The 24,758-nt window shown below is 43.2% G+C and overlaps 1 protein-coding gene across 3 annotated transcripts in view; it reads right to left on the reverse strand.

Annotated features, from left to right (window-relative positions):
• Positions 1–418: 418 nt before the first annotated feature.
• The window catches only part of Nucb2 (nucleobindin 2), a 34,255-nt gene continuing 9,915 nt past the window's right edge, over positions 419–24,758 (reverse strand). For 2 of the 3 annotated variants that reach the window (XM_041666684.1, XM_041666685.1), the window contains 12 exons: positions 14,679–14,822; positions 13,949–14,056; positions 12,379–12,505; positions 12,028–12,131; positions 10,740–10,925; positions 10,465–10,555; positions 9,671–9,729; positions 9,485–9,577; positions 5,501–5,590; positions 2,505–2,675; positions 976–1,057; positions 419–558 (listed from right to left, as the gene is read on the reverse strand). In XM_041666684.1, the coding sequence (XP_041522618.1) occupies positions 551–558; positions 976–1,057; positions 2,505–2,675; positions 5,501–5,590; positions 9,485–9,577; positions 9,671–9,729; positions 10,465–10,555; positions 10,740–10,925; positions 12,028–12,131; positions 12,379–12,505; positions 13,949–14,056; positions 14,679–14,822 (1,263 nt within the window). In that variant the 3' untranslated portion in view covers positions 419–550. Of the gene's footprint in view, positions 559–975; positions 1,058–2,504; positions 2,676–5,500; positions 5,591–9,484; positions 9,578–9,670; positions 9,730–10,464; positions 10,556–10,739; positions 10,926–12,027; positions 12,132–12,378; positions 12,506–13,948; positions 14,057–14,678; positions 14,823–24,159; positions 24,265–24,758 lie in introns of all 3 variants that reach the window. The other variant, XM_041666683.1, reaches the window with a different exon arrangement.

Below are 24,758 nucleotides of genomic sequence, written 5' to 3' on the forward strand. Positions count from 1 at the left end.
CCTACTCAACAGAAGCCTTCTAGGGGGTAGGGTGCTAAAAATAGGCCGAAGTCACCAGAAACACTGGGGAAGATGGTTTTTGGGAATACCCATGAATATCAAAGAAGGGTTTGCTGAGAGAGGAAGATAAGCACCCAAGAAAAAAAACCACCCTTAGAGTGACAGCAGGCTGTCCTCCAGCCAAGAGCAGAGCTCTCTCACCTACATAAGGACAGTGTCATCAAACTATGGGATGTGGCCCTTGACCCACTAATAACAAATGAAGAACAATAAGAGGAGTGGCTGAGTTTGTTTTTGTTCTGGTTCTGGTAGGACATTCCCTTTTCCTTTTTAATAGAATCCCAAATTGAGACTGGTCACCCAATCCTTAATATTTCAATCCTTAAATATCCGGGTGAAAAAATAAAAAATTATGTTCTCACTTTCAAGGTCTCTTCCTTTATTCCAAATGTGCTTTAAAGTATTTATTGAGTGGAGATTAAAGACGGGATGTTGAAAGGTGAAACAGAAGTTAACAGTTCTCTTCCAAGTTCTGGCAGACGTCAGGACGTTATGTGTCTGTTCAAAAGAAGTATGCTTACATTTTACACATATCTTCCTTTATTCCGGATGTTCTTTTACACAAAGATACATAATTTTACTTTTTAAAAGTATGGTTAACTCATCACAGATTACAAATTATAAACATGTTCTCTAGTAAGATCAATATAAATAATCATAAAGAATTACAAATAATTTTTAATGAATCACTGCACCACAATTATGGACATCTAATTGTGTGGCATTTGAAAAATATTCACTCATGAAAATTTTGGAAAACTTTTCATATTTTCTTTAATGTATTTCTCTATTTCTTCAAATATATAGAATACAACATGAATTTTAATCATCTGAAGATAGACTGTTTTTAAAATGGAAAATGTTATCAATTTATAATGGTTTATTTCCCTAAACAAATAATGAAAAATTACATACGTGGTCTAAACTCCAGTTCTCCTGCTGGCCCTGACGGAGCGATTCCTTGTTGAAATTTCTTCTGTTCCAACTGCTGTACAGCCTGGTGAGAGGGAAATACTGACTGAAAGCTTGACAAGATTTACAATTATCTACAAGATAAAATTCTAGGCATGTGTTTTGAGGGAATTTCGAGATTGAGGTAATTGATATGGGGGGAAAAACACCCTCAGTGTGAGCATTACCGTTCTATGGACCGGGGTCTTGGACTGTATGAAAAGGAGAAAGCAAGAGAAGTAACCACATTCATTTGTCTTTGCTTCCTGCTTTGAATACAATGTCACCAGCTGCCTCATACTGCTGCCCACCATGCCTTCCTGCCATGCCAGACTGCAACCTCAAACTGTGAGTCAAAACAAACCCTTCCTGTATATCAATTCTGCCTGGAATTTATCCCTGAGACAGAAGAAGTAACTAATAAAGAGAATGTGTTACCCTGAGTGATGCTCAGGGGACCCAGATGAATTTTCATCCCACCCCAGTCTTTATCTTGAAGACAAGGCATGGTAGATCAGAAGTTCCCCTCAGGTGGGCTGGCAAAACTGGTTGTATCCAAGGTGGCTGCCAGACTATGTCAGTCTCTAACTTCATTATCAGGCAATATATAGGCTAAAGGACACACCTCCCAGTGCCAGGACAGTTGGCAAGAGTCGTGGAAGGAATGGTAACAGAACAAAAGAAGGCAGTGCCTGGATTTCTGGGAAATCTATACCTACACCCAGAAAGGACACAGACATCCCTTTGTTAGCCCACATCACCTCATCTCTTTCACTCTTATCTCTAATCTTCCAACAGCCAAGGATTAGGGGGCTGGTTTGTGAGTCTGCCTCATTTTTCCTCTCTTGGCAAAGATAAAAATCACCTTCACTGCTCAGTTGGTGTGACATTTTCTCATGGATTCCACAACTCCAAAACAGAAATTGTAACAAAGCTAGTTTTAAAACACGGTAAAATTTAAAATATGACAGCTTAATGATACATCACAAAAGCACAAGCTTAGCTCAGTGTTCTGTCGTACTCCTATAATTTCAGTACTACGGAGGCAGAGGCAAAAGGATTAGGAGTTCCAGGCCAGTCCTGGCTACATAAGACTTTGTCTCAAAAAATGAAATAAACAATCAAACAAACAAAAAATCCACAGACTTTCAGCAAAGCATCTAACACTTAGTTTTCGGTTCTTGTTATTATTACACTGAGGACCAAGCCCAGGGCCACACACAGGCTAAGAACATTCTCCACCTCTGGGCTATACCTCCAGCCCCTAACTTGAGTTTGTTTGTTTTTGTTTATTTGAGACAGGTTTCACTCTGTGATACAACTTGGTGGCTGGACGCAAGCATTCCTCCTGTCTGAGCAGCTCGGACCACGTACATCACATCTAGGGGCGCCTGACATCCCCTGAAAGCCACATCTCATCTGCTAACACTTAAGTTCCTGAGCCTCATGCAGCCCATGACGGTCTCTGCAAACCACACCCCCTCAGTGCCTACCTGATGATACTCCTGCTTCTGAGCCTCAAGGTGGTCATGCTGGCGCTGCAGCTCTTCCTTCTGCTTCTGCAGCTCATCTGCCTTCTTCTTTAGCTCGTTTTCTTGCATAGCAATAATGTTTTCATATTCTTTTAGTTCTTCCTCGGTGAATAACTGTTGTTGACCCAACGTCTAAAAGAAAGGGAAGTAGATAATAGTGCCAGAAAGAAACGAATGTCATGTTCAGCTTTAAAATTGTGCAATTGTTGAAGAGATGGTTCAGCAGTTAGGAAGCCTGGTCTGCTCTTCCAGAGGACCCAGGTTCAATTCCCAGCACCCACACGGCAGCTCACAACTGTATGTAAATCCAGACCCAAGGGATTCAACACCCTCACACATACAAGACACCAGTGCACATAAAAACAAATAAATCATAAAAAAATTTAAATACTAAAATCATCATTTTACAAAATAGTATAAATAATATACTTTTGGCAAAATAAGAAAAAATATATTAACAAGGCAAGATGGTTAATGGGCTCCAGCGCAAAGTCAGCTCAAGCTAAATAGTGAGTTCTAGTTCAACCTGGTCCATAAAATGAGATCCTCTCAAAATACAGAACAAACAAATGAAAAAGATGCCTGCCCAGATTAGTGATGTCACTTCTAAAATTTCCTGGACTAATATAGTGAGTGGGTTAGTGAGTGAGTGAGTGGGGGAGTGAGTGGGTGAGTGGGTGAGTGAGTGGGTGAGTGGGTGAGTGAGTGAGTGAGTGGGTGGGTGGGTGGGTGGGTGAGGGGTGAGTGGGTAGGTGAGTGAGGGAGAAAGGAATGACAGAAGGAAGAGAGGGGGAAGGAAAATGTTATATTACTTATATTAGTGGTTTCCTTTTAACTAATTTATTCATTACATTTTAAATATTTATATGTATGTGCATGTGTTACTGAGTATATTCATGTGTACCGTGTGCATGCCTGGTAACTTCTGGTAACCAGAAGAGGGTATTGGATGCTCTGGAACTGAAGTTGGAAGTCACCTTGTGCATGCTGGAAACCCAGGCAAGGTCCTCTGCAAGAGCAGCCAATGTTCTTAACCCCTGAGTCATCTCTCCAGCTCCTGTTTATACTTTTTAAAAGTGTTTCTTTTCTGGTTTTTGGAGACAGACTCTCACACAATCCAGGAAGTCTTCAAACTTGCTATGCATCTGAAGATGACACCTTGAACACTGATTTTCCTGCCTCCACCTTCTACGTGCTGAGAGGATAGGCATAGATGGCCATACCTGGGTTATGTGCTTCTTTACATTTTTTGTGTTACTGGGGATTGAACAGAGGCAGGACCCTGTACATGACCGTGGGGTGTTCTACCACTGGGCTATACTCCCTGCTGCCCTTTTTTACCACCACTACCCTTTTTTCACTTTCTATTCTGACCAGGGCCCTGAACTCACTCTGTACCTCAGACTGGCCTTGAACTTGGAGCCACATTCCTGCCCCAGTCTCTGGAGAGTACCTGGGCTAACAGATTAGCATTACTGGCTGAGCTCCTATAGACAGGCAGAGAGACAGCACAGATAGTGTGGGGAGGAGGCAGTGCACAGGCCAGAGAAGACATGGTTGTCCTACTACATCTCTTCCTTTTATTCCTAAACTTGAAGTTAGTCTGGTGGTGTGGGATGTCCTTCTATACATGTGTCACTTTTATTGGTTAATGAATAAAGCTGCTTTGGCTAATGGCTTAATATAGTAAAGCAAGACAGGCTGGAAACCTAAACTGAATGCTGGGGGAAAGAAGTTGGAGTCAGTGAGAAGCCATGTAGCAGCCAGAGGAGAGAGACGCAAGCCGTTGGTCGGAACCTTGACGGTAGGCCAAAAGCCTCGTGATAAAATATAAAATAATAGGAATGGGTTAATTTAAGATGTAAGAGTTAGCTAGCAATATGCTTAAGTGATTGGCCAAGCAGTGATTTAATTAATACAGCTTCTGTGTGATTATTTCGGGTCTGGGAAGCCAGGAACAGATGAGCAGCCTCCAACTACAGTCCGGCAGACAGCAAGTCCTAGTAATTCTCCTATCTCTGTCCCCATCCCACAGCAGCAGTGGAGTTACAGGTGTGACCGTGCCTGACTTTGTACATAGATAATGGGGACTTGAACTACAGTCCTCACACTTGCATAGGAAGCATTCTTATCCTCTGAGCCAACTCCCCAGGCCCCAGCTTCTTTCATAATAACAATAAAATATTGGAAGACAGGTCTAGGGGCTGATACCTGCTATCCCAGCACTCCGGAGACTGAGGCAGGAAGGTCACCTCAAGTGTAAGGTTGAGGCACAGTGTTAGAAGATAAAAGCCCAGTGGTGCCGTCCTGTAACGACAACACAAGGGAGGTGAGGCAGGAGGATCAGCTGAAGGCTGTCCTTGGCTATACAAGACATTGCCTCCAAGAAGAACAACCAAAATGGATCTGCAGACACCGCTCAGTGGGTCCTTTAATTTATTCTTAAAATATCTCTGTTTTAAACTTTTAGTGATGTTAGTTTATACTTAACAAATGTACACTTTTAAAAAGATTTCTAATCTAAACTGGAGAGTTGACTCAGCAGTTAGGAGCACTGGCTGCTCTTAGAAAGGACCCAAGTTTGGTTCCTAGCACTCCCATGGTAGCTCACAATAGCCTATCACTCCAGTTCCTGGTGATTGGACACCCCCTTTCCCTTCCTCAGGCACAGGCGTGCACTTGGTGTACATATATACATGCAGGAACTTAGACATGCACATAAAACAGAAATAAACCATTTTTTAAAAAATATTTCTAATTTTATGTACTGTGATCATAAAGATAAATTGTTAGAAAGTTTTCCCAGGAGACAAGGAACCATTACTTTACAGTGACATTATGTAGAACATAAACCCTGTAAGATTACACATAAGAATCATAAGGAATGGCAGCTAAAGTCAGACACAGTGGTGCAGCGCCTCGCGAACCGCCTGCCCCTCTAAGGCTGGTCCTCTTACCTCCCAGTTGTCTGGCTCCAGGAACTCTTTCTTCTCTGTGGCTCTCAAGAATTCTTCTAGAGTCACCAATCGGTCTTTGTTGCTATCGATCTGATTAAAGGAAAACACAAAAGCAATATAAACAAATCTTTGTTTAGGTACAAATTCCCAAAAGATGCCACCTTGGAGATATTCACCAGTTAGGACTAGGTGAACATCACAAAGACGAGAGGGGACAATGAGGAAATGCACTCCGCTTTTATGGAATCAAGAAACACACATCTTCCTCTTCTTCATACTTAAAACTTGGAAATACAAGCTGTCAGTCGCCTGATATGCTCACGACCAACACAGCAAGTCAGTGATCTGGCTGGTTATGCTGTTAGGACCAAAGCCTTCACAGTAAACACAAATCCAGCTAGACCTAAGCGCTAGACTCAATCGCCACTCCAGAGTTCCTATGGTCAAGAATAAAGCAGGCCAGGCTAAGAGGCTCAACTTACTGCTTTTCGAAAGGGTACACTTTCCAAAATGGGGTCTCAGCGAATATACACCTAGCTATGAAGATCAGTCTGGCCTCAACTGCCAGTGGTTCTTCTGTCTCCGCCTATCAAGTGCTGAGAATAGGGGCATGTGTGGCTGTTTGAATACAAATGCCTCCCATAGGTTCCTAAAGTCATGGTGCTATTTGAAGATCAGGAGGTGTGGCCTTGTTGGAGGAAGTATGGGGGGGGGGTGCTGTGAGGTTTTGAGGTTTCAAAAGTTCAAGCCAGGCCCAGTGTCTCACTGTCTCTACCTGCAGATTATAGTTCTCAGCTCCTCCTCCCGTACCATGCTCCCTGCCAGAACGGTACCAGATAAAGCCTCTGAAACAGTAAGTAAGCCCCCAACTAAATGCTTTCTTTTATAAGAACTGTTCTTGCTGTGGAATCTCTTCTCAGTAACAGAACGATGACTAAGATGGCATGTGCCACCACAACTGGTTCAACTTTTTTTAAAAGGAATAAAATCTAACCAAAGCAGAAGTCAATGGCCTCTCCAAGTCCTCTTCAGTATACAGTTCTTGGTAAACTCAGTTAGAACAGTGAACTTTAATGACAATGAAATTCGTTTGACACTGGGTCTATAAGACCGGGCCTCAGGTGGCAGTCCATACTAACCTCCACTCTACAGGGGCCCCAGTTCAGCACTGAAAGATCAAACATTCCCACCGAAACCACTGAAGTCAAGCAGCTACTCTGGGGCTAGAAAGATGGCTCAGAAATTAAGAGCACTTGCTGTTCCTAAAGAAGATCGGAGTTCAATTCCCAGGAGCCACTTAGTGATTCACAAATGCCTGCATTTCTAGTTTCAGTCTATAGAGCATATATGCCGACACAGAGCATCCTATGCCACCCAAGGAATGAATGAACAGGAGCTGAAAGGTGAACAAGGCCAGGGACAGCCCTGGGCACTGTCACATTCAGACTTGAGGAGGGATGGGCAGAGGATTCTGAAGGCTTGAAGAGTATGAACTGTATCAAAGTGTCAAAACCATGCAGCGCGGGCAAGGACAGCGGTGCCCTGACGGGATGGACTAACGGGGATTAGGAGGTCACAGCACAATTAGCACAGGCTGTGGAGAAAATGAAAGGAGACAAAAGGGGGAGGGGGGAGGACAGAACCCTGGGAACAGGCTGGCTGTGGAAGAAGAGAAAGGCAGCAAGGCTAAGAGCTGGGTTTGGTTCCCTGGGTGGAAAAGAGGAGACCACATCTGCCCTCTGGAGGGAGTGATCCAGCAGACAGATGAAACCTGGCCCAAGGAGACAAAGGGAGTCAGCAGCATGAAGAATGTCCTTAAAGAGAGACCTGGACTCGGAGCACATGAAGGAGAGGGCCTTCAACAGGCGCAGTAGCCATGATTACCCACGGATCAGACACAAGGCAAAATGAACGGTCAGAGTGGCTAGAAGTTTTGGTAGGGAAAGCTCAAATTTCTCTTGGTTGCCCCTATCTTTGTAGGACACTGAAAGAAAGGGCAGAAGAAGAGGAGCATCTTGAGGCTTTAGGGAGGGCCCAGGTTATGTGAGAGTTGGATGCTGGAATGGAGACGTTAGTGGACCAGGGATTAGAATTGCCAGGCAGAAAGCCCGCTAGTGATCTGGGTTCATAGCAGGGATGGAGTGAGGCCAGTTAGTCTCCAGCCACATGTCTCTGTTGGGGAGGGGGGTAGTGCAGCAGGCTCACACACTAGATCAAACACTGTGCTGAGGCCATTGTCCTTCCATTCACATCTGTCAGTTACTTAGCAACATGGGTCACTCTGTTCCTGGAGACCCAAGTCAAGGGAGAAAGGACAACTCACTGAACAAGCAAAGGCAATGAGTAATCAATTGCTCTAAAAGATAGAAATTGAAATTTTAGGTCTCCGTGATGGTTTGTGTTTTTATTGCCTTTGCTGCTCTGTCCTACATGTCTACATCTCTACCTCTAGCTCATGTGTTGCTGAAACAGCCTGTGAGAGGTACCCATCGTCTCCTCACTGACCGGCTTCAGTCAGTGGGATGTGAGCAGACATGAGGCTTGGTATGGCTGGGCATGAGTCTTACACGTTCCATGAAAGGGTTCTGAGTTCATTATGACCCTTATTTTATCCAGTGAGAGAATGTTCCCGCAGCCTGGGAATGAAGTACACCAAAAAGCCAGACCATGCTAGCCACAAGCTTGGCTGAATTAGCACTTCCTTCCCCTAACCTTGAAATTTACAGAAGGTAAACAAGATGTAAATATTTGTTGTCATAATTATTAAGGTAACAGAACTTGGGAATCTTCTTGCTGTGGGCTGAGTACCCCTTATCCAAAATGTGTGGTTTTAGAGTTTGGGTTTCTAAAAGGACATTTTGAGATATGTTGTGGCATTTAATTTGCATTTTAATAAATAAAGCTTTGCCTGAGGATCAGAAAAGTAAAACAGTCCCACTGGCCAGCCTTACAGACCAGGCAGCAATGACACACACCTTTAATCCCAGTAGCCACACTAGTTTGTCACAGAAACCGGGCGGTAGTGGTGCACGCCCTTAATCCCAGCCCTAGAGAGGAATAGAAAATGGGAAGAGACAGTTCCCAGACACAGTCTCCTTCTGAGATCCCTGGAGGCAGGATCGCCATTTTGGACTGAGGAAGAGGTAAGATTCAGTGGCTGGCTGTTTTGCTTTTCTGACCTTCAGGTTGAACCCCAATATCTATCTCTGGAATTTTACTATTTGTGCTACAGAGATGTTTGCACATACATAATGACATTTCTTGGGGTTGGGACCCCCAAACAAAATTGATTTATGGTTCATATATACAATTTACACATATCGCCTAAAGGCAACTTTATACAATTTTGTAAGTAATTTGATGCATGAAACATAAAAATTCATAGTACAGGCCTTCCTACATCTTGTATCTTTGTCAGTGATCAGAAAGTGTGAAATTCTGGTGCACTTTAGATTGCTGACTAGGGCTTTCCAACCCATAAAAGTTTATGTAGGTTTTAAAAATGTTACTATAAAACATCTTTGCTTTTCCTGCCCCAAAATATTTACTGCTGACATACAGTAGTATCATAATCCTGTAAAATATTTTAAAGTGGTTACTAATTATTTTGTTAAAGAAATCCAGTATAGTATTCTAGTCACAAATACAAAATCCAATTAAATATCTATGATGAGGGTTGGAGAGATGCTCCGCAGTTAAAAGCATTTGCTGCTCTTACAGAGGACCCAGGTTTAATTCCCAGCACCCACACAGTCTCTCATAACTGTCTGTAACTCCAATTCCAGACCAGGCATCTTCTTCAGGCCTTCTCAGGTAACAGGCATGCACAAGTGCATATATGTACATATAGACAAGCACTCACACATAAAAATAAGTAAATACAAAAAAACCAACTGTATATTTATTCTTCCATCTTGTGATAAGAATTAATGCAAGAACTTGATGAATGACAGAAACGACCCACACCCTAACTTTAAAGCATACCTCATTCATGACATGTTCTCTCATCCTAAGCCTTTCTTCTTCCATTTCTATCATATCGTCCTCTGCATTTCGGGGGTCATACACTTTCTCCAACTGAGAAAAGAAAATGTGAAAACCAACATGAAGGAAAAGGAGGTGAGGGAGGGGAGCGAGGCAGGTGGGGCTGAGGACGTCACTGTCATTTACCTCTCTTGTGAACAGCGCTTCTAACTCTTGTTCATCCAGGAATCCATCATTGTTGACATCTAAAGTTCAGTAGTCACAAACGCAAAAGCAGATCTGAGTCCTTCAGAAGTAGATACTTAAACCACAACGACAACGGTTTGCAAAAGCAGTGCTGATGCGAAGTGACCATCAGCTTCAGGTAGGGCTACGAATTTCCCACTAGGCCTCCGATCAGACCAAGGGACAATTCTACATTTATAGTTCATAATCGTGTTTTAGAAAAGCACATCTCTATTTCTTTCCAGAGAGACAGAGCAGTTTCTATAAGACTAAAAGTAGTTTTTTGAAAAAATTAGCATAGTCTTGCTACGTAGCCCTGACTGGCCTGGTATTTACTAGGTAGTCCAGGATAGCCTAACATATGCAGCGATCCTCCTGCCTCAGCTTCCCAAGTGCTGAGATTACAGGTGTCACCACCAAATAAGCTTAGCAAAGTTTTAATTCTGTCATGTGAAGCTTGTTAGAGATAACCTAACCGGCCACAGAAGCAGCTCCAGTTTACAGAGGGCTCTGGAGTGAGTCACACAATGATTCAATAGCAAAAGCAAGCAGAAAGACATGGCTAAGATCTAAAATATCATCTATTGAGATCAGCTAAAAGACTATTAACAATTTCATCTGAAGGAAAATGTCCAAACATTCTACTATTGGTAGAACTTGACAGCAAACCATCACAGCAATCAATAACGAGGAAATCAAATATAGACTTTTTAAACAGCAGATATAAATATCAATATTTGTATCAAATCTGTTACCATGTAATTTGAAAAATGTCTTGGGGTCAAAGTCATTAGGGTCCAATCCATCAGCCTCTTCCCAAACCTCTTTTAGTTGATCTTTGCTTCCCTGTGAACCAATTTTAAGAAATTGCTCAAAACAAATTATAATCTACATATAGAGATTCAAACAATATGTCTGAGGAACTTTTCAGAATTAAGACTCGAGAATTATGTGCTAAACTTAGGATAAAATTCAGCTACAAAGAATTCACTTCATCTAGATAAAGATTTCCATAAATCACGGTCCTTACAGGATGATTGACTTTGGGGTGGTCTTCATGCTTCCTCTTCATTTCTTCAAATTTGGATTCTTCCTGTTTTCTCCTTTCCTCATCCAGTGTTTTTAAGAACTCTCGGCGCTCATGCTCCTTCATCATCTCATACCTCTTAAACTCTTCATGCCGCGTGCGGTCATACTGCTCCAGATCTGCAGTTGCCTAGGTCACAACACATTCAAATCAGCATGCTGGGGAAGTGCAAATGGTCCTTCTTGTCTCTTCCTCTCACAGGCATGTGTGCAGGGTGCCTGTGAGTGTGTGTGTGCGGTCACATGGGGGGGGCATTTGTGTGCAGGAGTGTGTGGAGGTGCATGCTGGAGTCCTCCTTCCTTGTTCTCCACCCCATTCAGTGAGGCAGGGTCTCACAACTGAGCCTGGAGCTGTCTCTCTAGAACAATAAAACAGCTCTAATAATCCGTTGTGCTCTCTAACAGGTGTGGGATAGGAGAGTAGAGCAAACAAATATTGAACTATCCAAGACAAGCAAAATATAAACTGACTTCAAAAAGAAAGAACTAGGCCAAACATTGGCGTGACACGAAATGAAAAGTGGTTGAGTGCTATTTCACTAAATTTCATAACCACCAACTAAACATTAAGTTTGTTAGTTCTTCTCATAACTACTACAATGGGTCCCCAAACTCTAATTTAAAACCCCCAGGGCTAGCCAGATGTGGCAGCTCATACCAGTATTCCCAGCATTCCCTAACATGTATGAAATCCTGAATTACACTCCTAGCACCACATACAAATATAATATATAGTAATATGATAATTATATAAGAATAATAAATATTATATAAATATATAAAATAAATATACTAGTAATAAAATATTTAAGGGATTTTCTAAATTTTAGGGCCCAGGGAGTAAGGCCAAATGGAGATGGAGGGAGATACTTAAGTCACATTTCCTCATGCCAAGAAATACTAGGAAAAAGCTGGCAAAGGAAACTGATTCTTCCATAGAACCTTCATAGGCAGGACTTCCTTACTAAGTCCAAATAAAAACTACAGATACCATTGTGAGTGGCTAGTTCAAGCCTTGTTCAGAGTTGGCAGCATTTTGGATTTGGGGACATGGATGAACGATGTACACCCATGCTGGTAACATTATCTACAGTGAGGAAGCTTAAGCAGCCTTCCTCGGAAGATGCACGCTCTCCAGAGCCCACGGAAGTTATGTTCCCTCCATTGAGTTTATCTGTCAAATTCAGGTCCTCAAGGGAACATCAAGACCCCACTTGGGGGCACACCCTCACCGCTTTGATTAGCATATCCAAATCTCTGGATTCAAACGTGTCGGGATTCTGGTGGTTCAGGTGTTCAAACTGCTTCAGAAGAAGGTGGTGGTTCATGCCAGTGTCTGCAAAAGCATGAGAAAATAGCAAATACCAGTCTCAGAGGACACCGAACCTTAACGTCTGAAATATGTTAACACAGAAACTTGAGCCTCTCTGCATAAGCACACATGAGTGTGCACACACTACTCAGGCACACACGTGAATACATTCATACCACGCAGATAGAAGAGCATGCTATAGGCACTTTATGTAAACCAAGCCTCAGCAAGCAGGTACTGGACGCACCCTCCCCATCTGTCCAGAACCCACCTTGAAGGGAATCCAGCTTGGCTTTGATAAGCATTCTCAGCCTTCCTACTTCTTGCCTCTTCAGTTCATCGAGTTTTGTCCTCACATGGTGACTTACTAAGTCCAGCTCTTTGCTCAGTCTCCCGCTCTGTCAACAAAATAAATAAATTAATTTTACCTAGTATATTCCATTTGAGACCTGAGGTGACAGAGTAAAAATAGCATTGTAGGAACTGGAGAGACGGCTCGGCAGTTAAGAGCACAGGCTGCTCTTCCAACAGACCCACATGGCAGCTCACAACCATAGGTACCTCCAGATCCAGAGGACCCAACACTTTTATCTGATGTCTGCGGACACTGCGTGCACATGACGCACAGACACACACACACAAGTAGAACGTGCACACATTAAAAATGAAAGCAATTGTTTTTAAATAGCATTATCCTAAATTAGCAGTAGTTTGGCTAACTTGGATAAATTCGACATTATAAAAGCTTTCCTCTCAGAAGTCTCATTTCAGCTGGGATGACTCCTTCCTAGAATCCCAGCACTTGAAGTGTGGGGGCAGAAGGATCAGGAGTTCAAAGGCTTTGGCTATACAGTGAGCTTGAGACCAGCCTGGATTACCTGAAACCCTGCCTTGAAAGACAGAAACGAACTACTCCTTCTAAGCAGTTCTTTTAAAAGCTAAAAGCAGAGTGGGCATGTGACCCAGCAATTCCATCCCAGGACTCACTGAGAGGCTGAAACACGTTAACACAGAAACTTGAGCATCACTGTTCATGGCAGCATTACTCAGACTAGCCAAAATCAGCAGAAATCACTCAAATGTCTTCTCAACTGATGAACAGTTAAAACCTACAACAGCCCTTCCTCAGTTTAGCCCCCAGGTAAGGGATTATTTCCAGAACTCACACACACATTGAAACCCATGGTGCATAAATACATAACGGAATAGTGTCCCGTATAACCTGTGCAACTGTACATTTTCAGTATGACCAGGACATCACACATAACGGTATTCTTAGGATGGAGGCAAACGGCTGCACCTGCTGCAGTAATATGAGGTACAGCTCATTCATTACCTTATCTGCTAATATGGAACTGACCAAAGACTCAGGCCCTAACCCGCTCCTCAGCTTGGAATAATGTCCTGCTGTGTTCAGAACATGATCCAAGCCACTGCACTTGCTGTCCACAGCTCCCTGCCATTTGGCCCATGAATCCAACACCATTATTTGGCCACTCATGGCCTCTATTTCTAAGTCCAGAGTGTTTCCTATACATGGCATGAGTCACAGCCTTTGCTGTTGGGCTCATACACCTTCCAGCCCTCCCTCTTCCTTCTACAGGTTAGCTCTGACATAATCTCTGCTGGGCTCATACACCCTCCAGCCCTCCCTCTTCCTTCTACAGGTAAGCTCTGACATAATCTCTGCTGGGAAGGATGCCTTCCTGTCATTTCCCACTGCTTCATACAAGCCACATGTCTGTCTTCTACCCCTCTGACACACAACAGCCCAGATCCACCCGTCTGATCTACCTCTCAGTGTGAGTTTTTAGCCATGCCTGCAGCTGAGTTCCACTTACCCTTATTTCCTCTATGTCTGCTTTCTGGAGCTTCTCTCTGAAATGCTGATCTGTTTCCAGGACGTCAATCACTTGCTTGAGGTATTCATCGTAATAAAGCCCGGTATCCTTCGAATGAGAAACAGCCACAGTTCAGAAGGTTTGCCTTGGTCTGAACAGAAAGACTTGCATCTTGAAAAGCAACTTCTAGCAAAATGGCACCATGACAGAATGTCCTCTGACAGTTTCAGTGGTCAGGAAGTGTTCTGAATTGGGAACAATATCACGGCTTATTATAAAATAAGTGTAAATGTCCTGTGTGGTCTAGCAAGTGAAGATTTAAGGTTGGGTATGTAGCTAAGGGGTAGAGTGCTTGCCTAGAATCTACAGGCTCCAGGATCCATTCCCACCAATGAAAAACAACAACTCAGTGGTGTGAATGGATTTCTGGGGGGAAAAATAGTTTCTCCCCATGATCATCCCTCCCTCTTTTGAAATTAACCGTATTTCTCTTTTTGGATGATTATTGCCACATTAAAATAAATCTACATACCAACTACACTAAATAGCAGTGGCCAGTGTTATATCACCTGGTTCCTGCCCAGTACCCTTCAGAAACAGTTGCTCAATATGGGATTCTATGCGCAGTCAACATCTGCAATACTTCACAGAATTTCACCTGTGAGTCAGTTAGCAGCCATCCTCATACTCCCTTACCATAGAAGTCATTTAGTTATTCCGATCCACTTACTGGTGGTTCTATCTTTGCGCTTTCCACGGGCTCAGTGTTGTGGACTTTGGTCTTATCTATATCTATGGGCACGGCTTCCAGAGCAGTAAACACGCACGGAACCAGGAGAAAACAGTACTGCAGCTGGATGATCTTCCACCGCATCTGAAATGAAGACATAATTCCAGCAAAGTCCAGGAAAGATCTACAAGGCTGTGACATGCATCCCGGTGCCATAGCCACCACATTCAGACACTCATTCCCAAGAGGCCAAATGGAAAAAAAAAAAAAATGCCTCTAGGAAATGAGGTGAAAATAAATTTTAAAAACTGATGCTTGTAATCCATCATCAAAGAAAATCAGGAGAGAGCTTTGTGAGTTGGCATGGGCCTATCATCCTAGTACTCTGGTGGCTGAAGCAGGATTGTATGTTCCAGGCCAGCATGGGATACTTGGTAAGACCCTGTCTCAAAATAAACAGAGCCCGGTGTGGTGGTGCATAGCTATAATCAGAGGCAGAAAGGAAATTAAGGGAGAAACATTTTTCAGACAAAATAAAAAACACAAGAAACCAAACTTTGACTTCTAAACTGCATATATAAGGAAATATTTGAAAGTGAGACACGGTGGCTCATTCTTGTATCCCAGCATGAGGGAAGCTGAGGCAGGAGGAGTGCCACGAGTTCAAGGCCAGCCTGGTCTACGTAGTTTTAAGTTCCAGGCCACTCTGGGTACAGAGAAGCTGCATCAAAAGATAAACAAAAGAAAGTAAACATTTAGACTCTGGTGGGAATGAGGAATGAGGGTAACATGGGAGGGTGGGTAAGGGGGAAGAAAAGATGTAGACACGAGAGGATAAAAGTAGAAGAGTGGTGGATATAAAACATTGCCCGTCTAATGTCACGTGAGGGATCAACACAGAAACCCTGTGTTTACACAGCTGTGACATAAAACCAGAAAGTGGGCATTTGTGGAAAAGGGACGGGGCAGTGGGGAGCACACAGAAACAAAACACAATGATGATTATGAAAATGTCATAATTAAACCCATCGTTCTGTACACTAACTAAAAACATGAAAAGAAAAAAGAAACCAAGCTGGGTGGTGATAGTGTATGCCTTTAATCCAGCACTCAGAAGTAAGCAGATTTCTGAATTCAAGGCCAGTCTGGTCTACAGAGTGAGCTCCAGGTCAGCCAGGGTTACACAGAGAAATCCTGTCTCGGGGGGGGGGGGGGGGGGGAGAAGGAATGAAGGAAAGAAGAAAGGGAGGGAAGAAGGAAGGGAGGGAGGGAAAGGGAAAGGAAAAAAGAAGCAGAAGAGGCAGGAAAAAAAGTTAATTACCAAATGCTCAATACAAGAGGCTACAGAAGTTGCTCAGTAGTTAAGAGTACTTGATGCTTTTCCAGGAGACCCAACTCAGTCCCTAGCAGATCGCTCACAACTGTACAAAACTCCAGTTCCAAAGAAAATTCTGGCTTCCATAGGCATGCGTGTAGTACACAAATACACACAAGTACAAAACATCCATACACATAAAATCAAAAATAAATAAATCTTTAAAAACAAATAAAGCAAAGGGCTGCAGAGCTGGTCAGCAGTCGAAAGCACTTGCGATGTTCAGAGACATCTAACAGCTCACAGTCACCTGCAGCTCCAGTTCCAGAGGATTTGGTGCCCTCTTCTGGCCTCTGTCAGTACGGCATGCAAATGTACAGACAGACAAAGATAAAATATATAAGTATTAAAAATAAACAAACAACAATTTTTTTTTAAAGTGGAAAACCAGCCAGGCTGGCAAGATGGCCCAGTGGGTAAAGGCATTTACTAGCAAGACTGACAGCCTGAGTCTGGTTCCTGGGACCCATATTGATGGCAGGAGAGAACTCAGCACTGAAAGCTGTCTTCTGGCCGCCACATATGTCCGATGCATATGCACACTCAGAGAATGAATGAATGAATCTAAAAAACTAAACAAAAACAAACACAAAAAACAGCCAGGCAATGGTAGGGCATGCCTTTAATACCAGCGCTCAGAAGGCAAATGTAATAAGTCTGAGGCCAGCCTGGTCTAAAAGAGTTCCAGGACAGTCAGGGCTATACAGAGAAACCTTGTCTCAAAACAAAACAAAACCATAAACAGCCAATATCTGCTTTCAGATAAATAGGTCAATAAAATACCAAATAGGCCAAGTATGATGGCATACCCCTGTAATCAAAGAACTCAAGAAGTAGAGGCAGGAGGCTTGCAGCAAGTTTGTGGCTAGCCTAATCTACATACCAAGTTCCAGGCCAATCAGACTATATAGAAGAGACTGTTTCAAAAAGACAATAACAAAAAAGTGTGTGTCTATTAGGTAGGACGCTGAAGAGGTTTTTGTAGTGTGGTGATTATTATGCTCAACTCTCACAAATAGGATGTCAGAGGCTAAAACAAAAGAGTAAAGGGTTTCAAATATTTTGAATACTGTAGTTCAAGTTTTATTCCATTTTCATAACTATTCATAGCTCTAGGTCTCCTGCAAGAATCAGAAACGATCACTATCTGACACTACATGAAGGCTTATCTTAGGGATCAGATCAAGAATAATGCTAAGAACATGCAAAGCATGGAGAGAGGTGTACAGGAAACAGAAACGGTACACAGAAGTCACAGAGCAGGGCTGAGACCCGAAGTGACTGATGCTCCTTGGAAGAAATGCAAATTCCCAGTCCTATGCAGACCTTGTAAACCAGAGACGTGGGAAGGGCTCCACAATCTCTTTTATCAAGCCCTACAGCTAACTCTGAAGCAACAGAAACCACTGCCCTTCATCACATCACCTTCATCTGCTCTACTGTTTAGAATGTTTATCTTCAAGGTAGTTTAGGGACTGGGGGTGTAACTGAGCAATAGAGCACTTGCCAAATATGCATAAGACCCTGGGTTTCATCCCCTGCACTAGGGGAGGTGCAGCCTACTGAGCCAAATGTAGTAATAGAAATTAATACCTAACAGTAGGGCATAATCAAATTTAGGTCTATATTCTTTGTTCCCATTTTTGTATGTGGATGGGGTGTGTGCATGTGGTGGCCAGAGACTTCACAAGCTGTCCACCTTGTTTTCTGAGACAAGGTTTCTCGTTGGGGCCTAGAGCTTGCTAGGTAGACTTAGGGGGCTGGCTAGGGATCTACTTGTCTTCACTGCCCCTTTGCTGTGATTACAAGCATTTGCCACCAAGCCTGGCTTTTTATGTAGGTTTTGGGAGTCAAACTCAAATCCTCATTCTTGCGCAATGAACACTCTGCCAGCTAAGCCATCTCCCCACTACCCTTTAGGTCTACACTCCAGTGCTAGCTGTGGCACACCTGTAGGTAGCTGTGTCATCACAAACCAGCCACGGAACTTCTCTAACTTGGGGGATTTCTCTAGACCTTACTACTGGTCCTTTATTGAGATAAGGGTCATGTGGGCCAGGCTTGTCTCAACTTTCTGTGTAACCAAGGATAACCTTGAATTCTTGATTCTCCTGCCTTTTACAGGCCTGGACCACCACATCCAGTTCAATCTCAGTATTCTTTAAGTTTATAAATCCCACTATCAAATTTGTGGGTGTCAGAGGCTGTGGGAGTTGCAGCAGGTGACAACTAATGTCCAGATGTCAACCCACCAGAGGAGTGATTCTCTGATGGAGGAGAATCCCATCCAGGCAAGGCCTACGGGACCACTGATTCAGGAAACCATTGCTCCTGTCTGTAACTTCACATGGGCAAAAGTAGTTATGGTGTCTCCCCAATACCTGCACCATAGTACATGTAATCTCATGATTGCATCTCAATCTTATGGGCACATATATCCCTGGGTGGTCAGGAAGATGACTTCTCATTAAGCACTATAACTTTAATATATAGAGAATGTACTAGGATATGTTTCATAACTAGGTCTATTGTCCAACAAGGACTGTAAGACACTTAAAAGCCTGCCTTGTTCCTCTTAATTAGACAAACACAAGGAAACAACAATTTCCCCCCAATCTAAGACAAGCTACATACAACTAGCTCATTTTCACTCAGAGCAAGTTCAAACTAGACTAAATGTTTCTGTATATGGATCATAAGTTAAAAACTTTACAGATATGCACAATATCAGATTGGCAGATGTCTACCAAGGTTTATTAACACAAAGCAAGCTAAAAGAATCGGGTCAATTCTTCGCTTGCCAAGTCTGACTGGTAAGACCCGACTCTCTGTGCAGATCTCTCTGTAGCTTGTCTCACCTGGGCACTGTGACCCAGCCTCTGATCACAGTCTTACACCTGGAACCTTGAAACCTTGTGTTGCCATGGTAAGTGGCTCGGCTCCTTATCGTTTACCCAAGGATTGTGCTATGACCAATGAGATGTAGCTCATACAATTTTTTTAACTTTTCACCTTAAGCCTCCTGAAGAAAAAATGTATTTAAGCTAGGTGAACAGAGAAGCAGGGGCAACTGGAACAGAGAATTGAAACAAGAAGAACTAGAAAGAATTAGAACACAGAAGAAAATAAGAAGACAGAAAATAGACAGAAGAATAAAGAACATGACTCGGACAGCACATGTGTGAATTTATCCATAATCCCTCAGATAGAGAACTTTTAATCTCAGTTTTGCTTCGCTGTGGACTTCTTCCTCAAACTCTGGAGATGGCTTTGAAGAGCTGGACTCTCGGGCTACTGTTAAGTGGATAAAGCAGAGGTCTTTTCTGGCACCTAATCAGAAATACCAATAAAACTGCTGTACTCAAACCAACTATATAAAACTACTAGGTTCAACAATTTACAAAAACCTTTAAATTAAACCTCTACTTGAACAAGGCTTATGGAGCAAGCCTAACATTATACTGGTAAAGCAAGAGGCTTGGGTACCAGTGCTCATACACAAAAGCCAACCACAAGACCAGCATAGGACGACTACCAAAGGAAGTTCCTATCAAGAGACAACTGGAAAAGAGGCAAATCCAAGAAAATGCCACACTCTGGAAACAGAGGCTCTGCCCTAACTCCTGGCTTGCTGTGGGTGGACAAGAGCAATGTGTAGGCTGAGAAGATGATGGGCCTGCATTCATTCATTCTGGGTTCCGTTTTAGTTTTACACGGCTCAGACAATTCATCATGATATGCCATTCAAAACCAGAGGCTATTTTGCTCTTTAGTAATTTTGAAAAGTCAAAAATTGAGATTTTTTTTAAGGAGAAATCTGTGGTTTTAAAAATCAAATACAATGATAAATACAATCAAGAGCAAAAGGGACATACATTATACAGGCCAGTCCAGGTAAAATGCCCGCAGTAGGCAAAAACCGAGAGAAGGAAATTATCACTGCTCAGGGTTGAGGGCATGGAAGAGGGAAGCAGAAGTAAAGGCTACTGGGGAAAGGATTTATTTAGAGGGAGGAAAATTTGTTAAGGCAGATCGAGGGGACAGCTGTACAACATCAGAGTGTACTAAACAGTAGTCAACCGAACACTTTAAATCGAGACAGATTGCAGCTCGGTATGGAGGCTAACGCAGAAAACCTGTCAGCTTGAGGTCAGTCTGGACTACACAGTGAACTCCAGATCAGTGTGAGCTACACAGTGAGATGGTGTGTGGGTGTATGTCTATGTGTGTCTATGTGTGTCTATGTGTGTGTGTGTGTGTGTGTGTGTGTGTACATGTGGGCCCGTGTGTGTGCCTCTGTGTATGTGTGTGTGTAAATTACATGATATAAAATCATTTTTCAATTTTTTTATTGGTACCTGGAGGTACAGCCATGGGTGCTGGGAACCGAACTCTTATATTTTTGGTTGTGAGCCTAGCCTTTAATGGCTGAGCCATCCCTCCAGGCCTCATTTTTCAATTTTACAAAAAGGGATACTGCAAAAAATTCCAGCTAAATGTTTTTAATGTGAAGAAAAGATAAAATTTGTAACCCATGCTTGGCATCTATATAGCCATGCTTTATACCTTTGCATTGTCTAAATTTTATATTCTTAGCAATTTCATCTTTTGTTCTGTCACTAACAGGAAAAAAAAAACATGATCTGCTTTCTTCATAATTGTCTTGATAATTCTTTTAATTTTTATTTAAGCATGAGGTTATATAAATTTAAGATCTTCTAGCCTTTTACTATTTGAGTGACTTTGTGTCTCAGGTCACCTTAGGCCAATTTTATTTGAAACCAGCACTGCTAAGCCAGTTCCATTTCCTATTTGTGTGCTAATAGATAAGATATGCGTGTACATACATACACACACTGTTACATACAGCTGACAACCTCTGCCCCTTTTGTTGTTATTTTATTGTGTCTGTGTGTGCGCATGTGCCGCCATGAACGTGTGACGGTCACAGGACAGCTGTTAGGAGGAAGTTCTCGCCTCCATTATGCGAGTACAATCTTAGCCTTCTTTTTTTTAATTTTCTTCCAGATTTATTTATTTTATGAGTGTTTTTGCCTGCATGTATAGCTATGCACCACATCCATGTAGCACCAGAGGAGCTCAGAAGAGGGAGCTGGATCCCCTGAAACTGGAATTACAGACAATTGTGAGCTGCCATGTGGGTTCTAGGAACCAAACCTGGGTCCTCTGCAAGAGCAACAAGCGTTCTTAACCGCTAAGCCATCTCTCCAGCCCCATCTGCCTTCTAATTCAAATATGCCCTGTTTAAATTTACTCAGATTACTGATTCTGTACTTATCAACTTAATACATGATTCTTTAGCTTAATAACTTAGAAATCAGGGACTGCCTTTCAGTTAATTGAAAAAACTGATTGTCCAGGCAGTAACAGCAACACGGGCTTTACTACCTGAATGTCATACACTTTGTTGCAGGCTTTCTTACTGGCATAACCTCAGACTTTTCACATTATTGCTATGTCTTGCTGGTCTGCTCAGTGCTCCATGCCTGCGACCATAGCACTCAGAAGGCTGAGGCAGAAGGACTTGAGAGGGTTTAAGGCCATCCTGGGCCACAGACAAGGGACTGCAGGCATAGTTCCATGGTGGAGTGCTTGCCCGGCACACACAGAGCCCTAAACTCAATCTCCAGGCCTACCAAGGAAAAAAAGTGTTATAGTCTGGCATTCAAGTATTCTTCCATAAGCAGAGGAAATGAAGCGGCTGGGTGAGGCAAACACGGCTGTGAGAGGAACAACCTGACCTTCTCATTTGTGGGCACTAACTGCTTTACCAGACGGTGGACAGGAAGCTAGAACACAAAGTTATGTTACTCTACATTGTGAGACAGAGTTCCCTACGAGAAGCCTGAGCACAGCTGAGGGCAGCAGAAACTGACTACAGCCCCGAAGTGTTTTCCCAGGTACTGGCTGATGTGACAGATGTGTCCATCACTAGGGCAAATGTCAAACTGTCAGCAGTGCCCCCCTAACTCGGAGCAGATGTTTCACAACTTCCAGCAACGTAGCTGAGAATAGAACTCAGGGGTAGAGTGTTTATCCAGCACGTGTCTGGCAAAGGGCTTGATCCCAGAACCGCAGGACGAGGGGGCAAAGCTGATTAGAGTCAAGGAGAAACACTGACAGACTTCTGATGCTCTCTCACACGCCTCAAAACAGTAACACTGAAGTGAGAAAGAGACCGGCATAGGAGAACGGGCTTTTGCTTTTTGAAACAAGGTCTTGCTCTATAGCTCAGGCTGGCATCGAACTCACGGTGACCCTCCTGCCTCAGCCTCCTAAATGTTGAGATTACAAGTATGCATCAGTGTACATAAATTTTAAAGATATTTTTAAATGTTCATGTATTGTTTCTTTGTTTTTAGAAACTGATATAAACAACCAAGAATGACTTTGAACTTCTGATCCCCTGCCTCTACCTTCTGGAGTGCTGAGATGATAGCTGTACACTGACATGCTCAGCTTATGCAGTAGTGGGGACTGACCCCAAGGCTTTGAGAATGCTAGGCAAGCACACTGCAGACTGAGCCACGTCCCAGGCCATTCCCTTTTGTTCCTGCAAACTTGTTTATTGCTCATTTGTATCATCCCATACAAGATATTTCAGCGACGACTGTGAATATGTCCACAGTGCAAGCCTCTTTTCGAGAACACTGAATCCAGTGGGTCCAGCGCTTCTTCTGTTCAAGTAGGCTCTCTACCCACTAAACTGCATCTCCAGTCCATGAACGGTTTTTAGAGCACTCCACTGAAGGAGAATCAGAAAAATAGCTGGCCAAAGGCGCTGATACATTACATCTGAAACTACAGGGCAGTCTCCCAAAGTTGTTATAGTGTGCTCTTGTGGGAGAGGCATCGGCACAGCTAAGGAAGAGTGGCTAAATCTGGGCTGAACGCTGAAGAACCTGACCCAACCGGCCGAGCATGTTAGCTTAGCTCCTGAAGCGTTCTGACATCATGTGAGCGAGCAGTTAAGGAACGAGACGCCTGGGAAAGAGCACAGATTGGCGGTGTTCCTCCACAGCTGACAGCTGTCGGTGCTTTCGGTTAACAAACCGTTTAAAGAGTTTGGGGAAGAACACACAGCTGAAAGCAGTCTGCCAGCTTATGGTCACACCAAGAAAGTTCCAGCACCAAAGCGTGTGAAATCAGTTATAGGATTAGCAGAAACTTCCAGGTGATGGGGCCTGACAAGAAAACACAGGACTAGGGAGATGGTGCAACAGTTAAGAGCTCTGGCTGCTCATCCAGAGGCCCAGGTTCAAGGCCCAGCACACAAACAGGGGAGCATCACAACTGCCGGTAACTCCAGTGCCCAGGGATCTGACACCCTCTCTGGCCTCCTTGGACACTGCCTGCATGTCATATACAGACATGCAGGCTAAACAGTCATACATAAAAGGAAAATAAATACATCTTTTTGTAAATGCTACAGAAAATCTGTATGTCTAAATTAATCTTTAAGAGCTTTCAGTAAGCAAAATGGAACTGTGCATGCTACGGCTTGTATGGCTGCCCCTGTTTTCATTGGCAGCATTATTTTTCTACATATCATACCGTCATGTGTCCATCCTATCAATGAAACACAGGAACCCCAAATGTGAAATCTACCATCTCCTTTAGGATTTTCTATCTACCTTACCTTTTAATATTCACTGCCTCTCATTTCTTATTTCATGTGGAGATCAGCGATAACCCGCAGAAGCTGGTTCGCTCCTTCCACCACCTGGGACAATGAACGGAACTCTGGTCCTCAGGCCTGGCAGCAGCGCCTTTTCCTGCTGAGCCATCGCGACAGTCCTGCCTACTTCCTTCTGATCAATGAACCATTCTCTCCAGGCAGTGGTGGCGCACACCTTTAATCCCAGCACTCAGGAGGCAGAGGCAGGCGGATCTCTATGATTTTGAGGCCAGCTTGGTTTACAGAGCAAGTTCCTGGACATCCTATCTCAAAAAGTAAATAAATAATAAAAAACTAACGACAATGACAACAAAAAAAAGGAAGAAAGAATAAAAGCAACTTAAAACATATCCCTCATTAGATTTTAATCTCTTCGTGCTCATTTTAGATATAACTAGAACAATTACCTTAAACATTGCTTAGGTCCTTAATAAAGACTCGATAAATGTCAACTGTCACTGTCCCAGAAAAAATGGAAAGTGTCCACGTCCATTAGGTGGAAAAGAAATCTCCTGAAACACCAACACAACGTCAAAAGTGACAGATCCATTTACAGACTTCCATCAACTGAGAAATGTATGAATGTCTCATGGGAGAGCTGAGGGAAGGGAGGGGTAACCCAGTCTCCTCCCCCGACCAGGTCAGTAGGCGTGGCCATCTTTCCTTTATCATTCCTCAGCTTCCAACACAGACCTTGAAGAAGACAATGTGCCAACTGCTGACCAGCAGATGGAGCCAAACATGACAGGCTGACACTAAACTCTCTAAGGACAGAACAACCTGAAATCCATTCAACTCCCTGTACAGTCCAAGCTGGCCTCAGATTCAAAGCACTCCTGCCTCCTCCTTCCCAGTGCTGAGCTCACAGGCAGGAGCCACCAAGTCTAGTAGCATGCAGTATGATGTGACTTTTTTTTTTCAGATTGCCTTGAACTTACTATATAGCCAAGAATGACCTTAAACTCCTGATCTTCCTGCCTTCATCTCCTGAGGGTTAGGACTACAG

The sequence above is a fragment of the Microtus oregoni genome, unplaced genomic scaffold (assembly GCF_018167655.1).
Source record: "Microtus oregoni isolate MIOR12 unplaced genomic scaffold, Mior012 000016F_ref0000370, whole genome shotgun sequence".
NCBI classification, from domain to species: Eukaryota; Metazoa; Chordata; class Mammalia; order Rodentia; family Cricetidae; genus Microtus; species Microtus oregoni.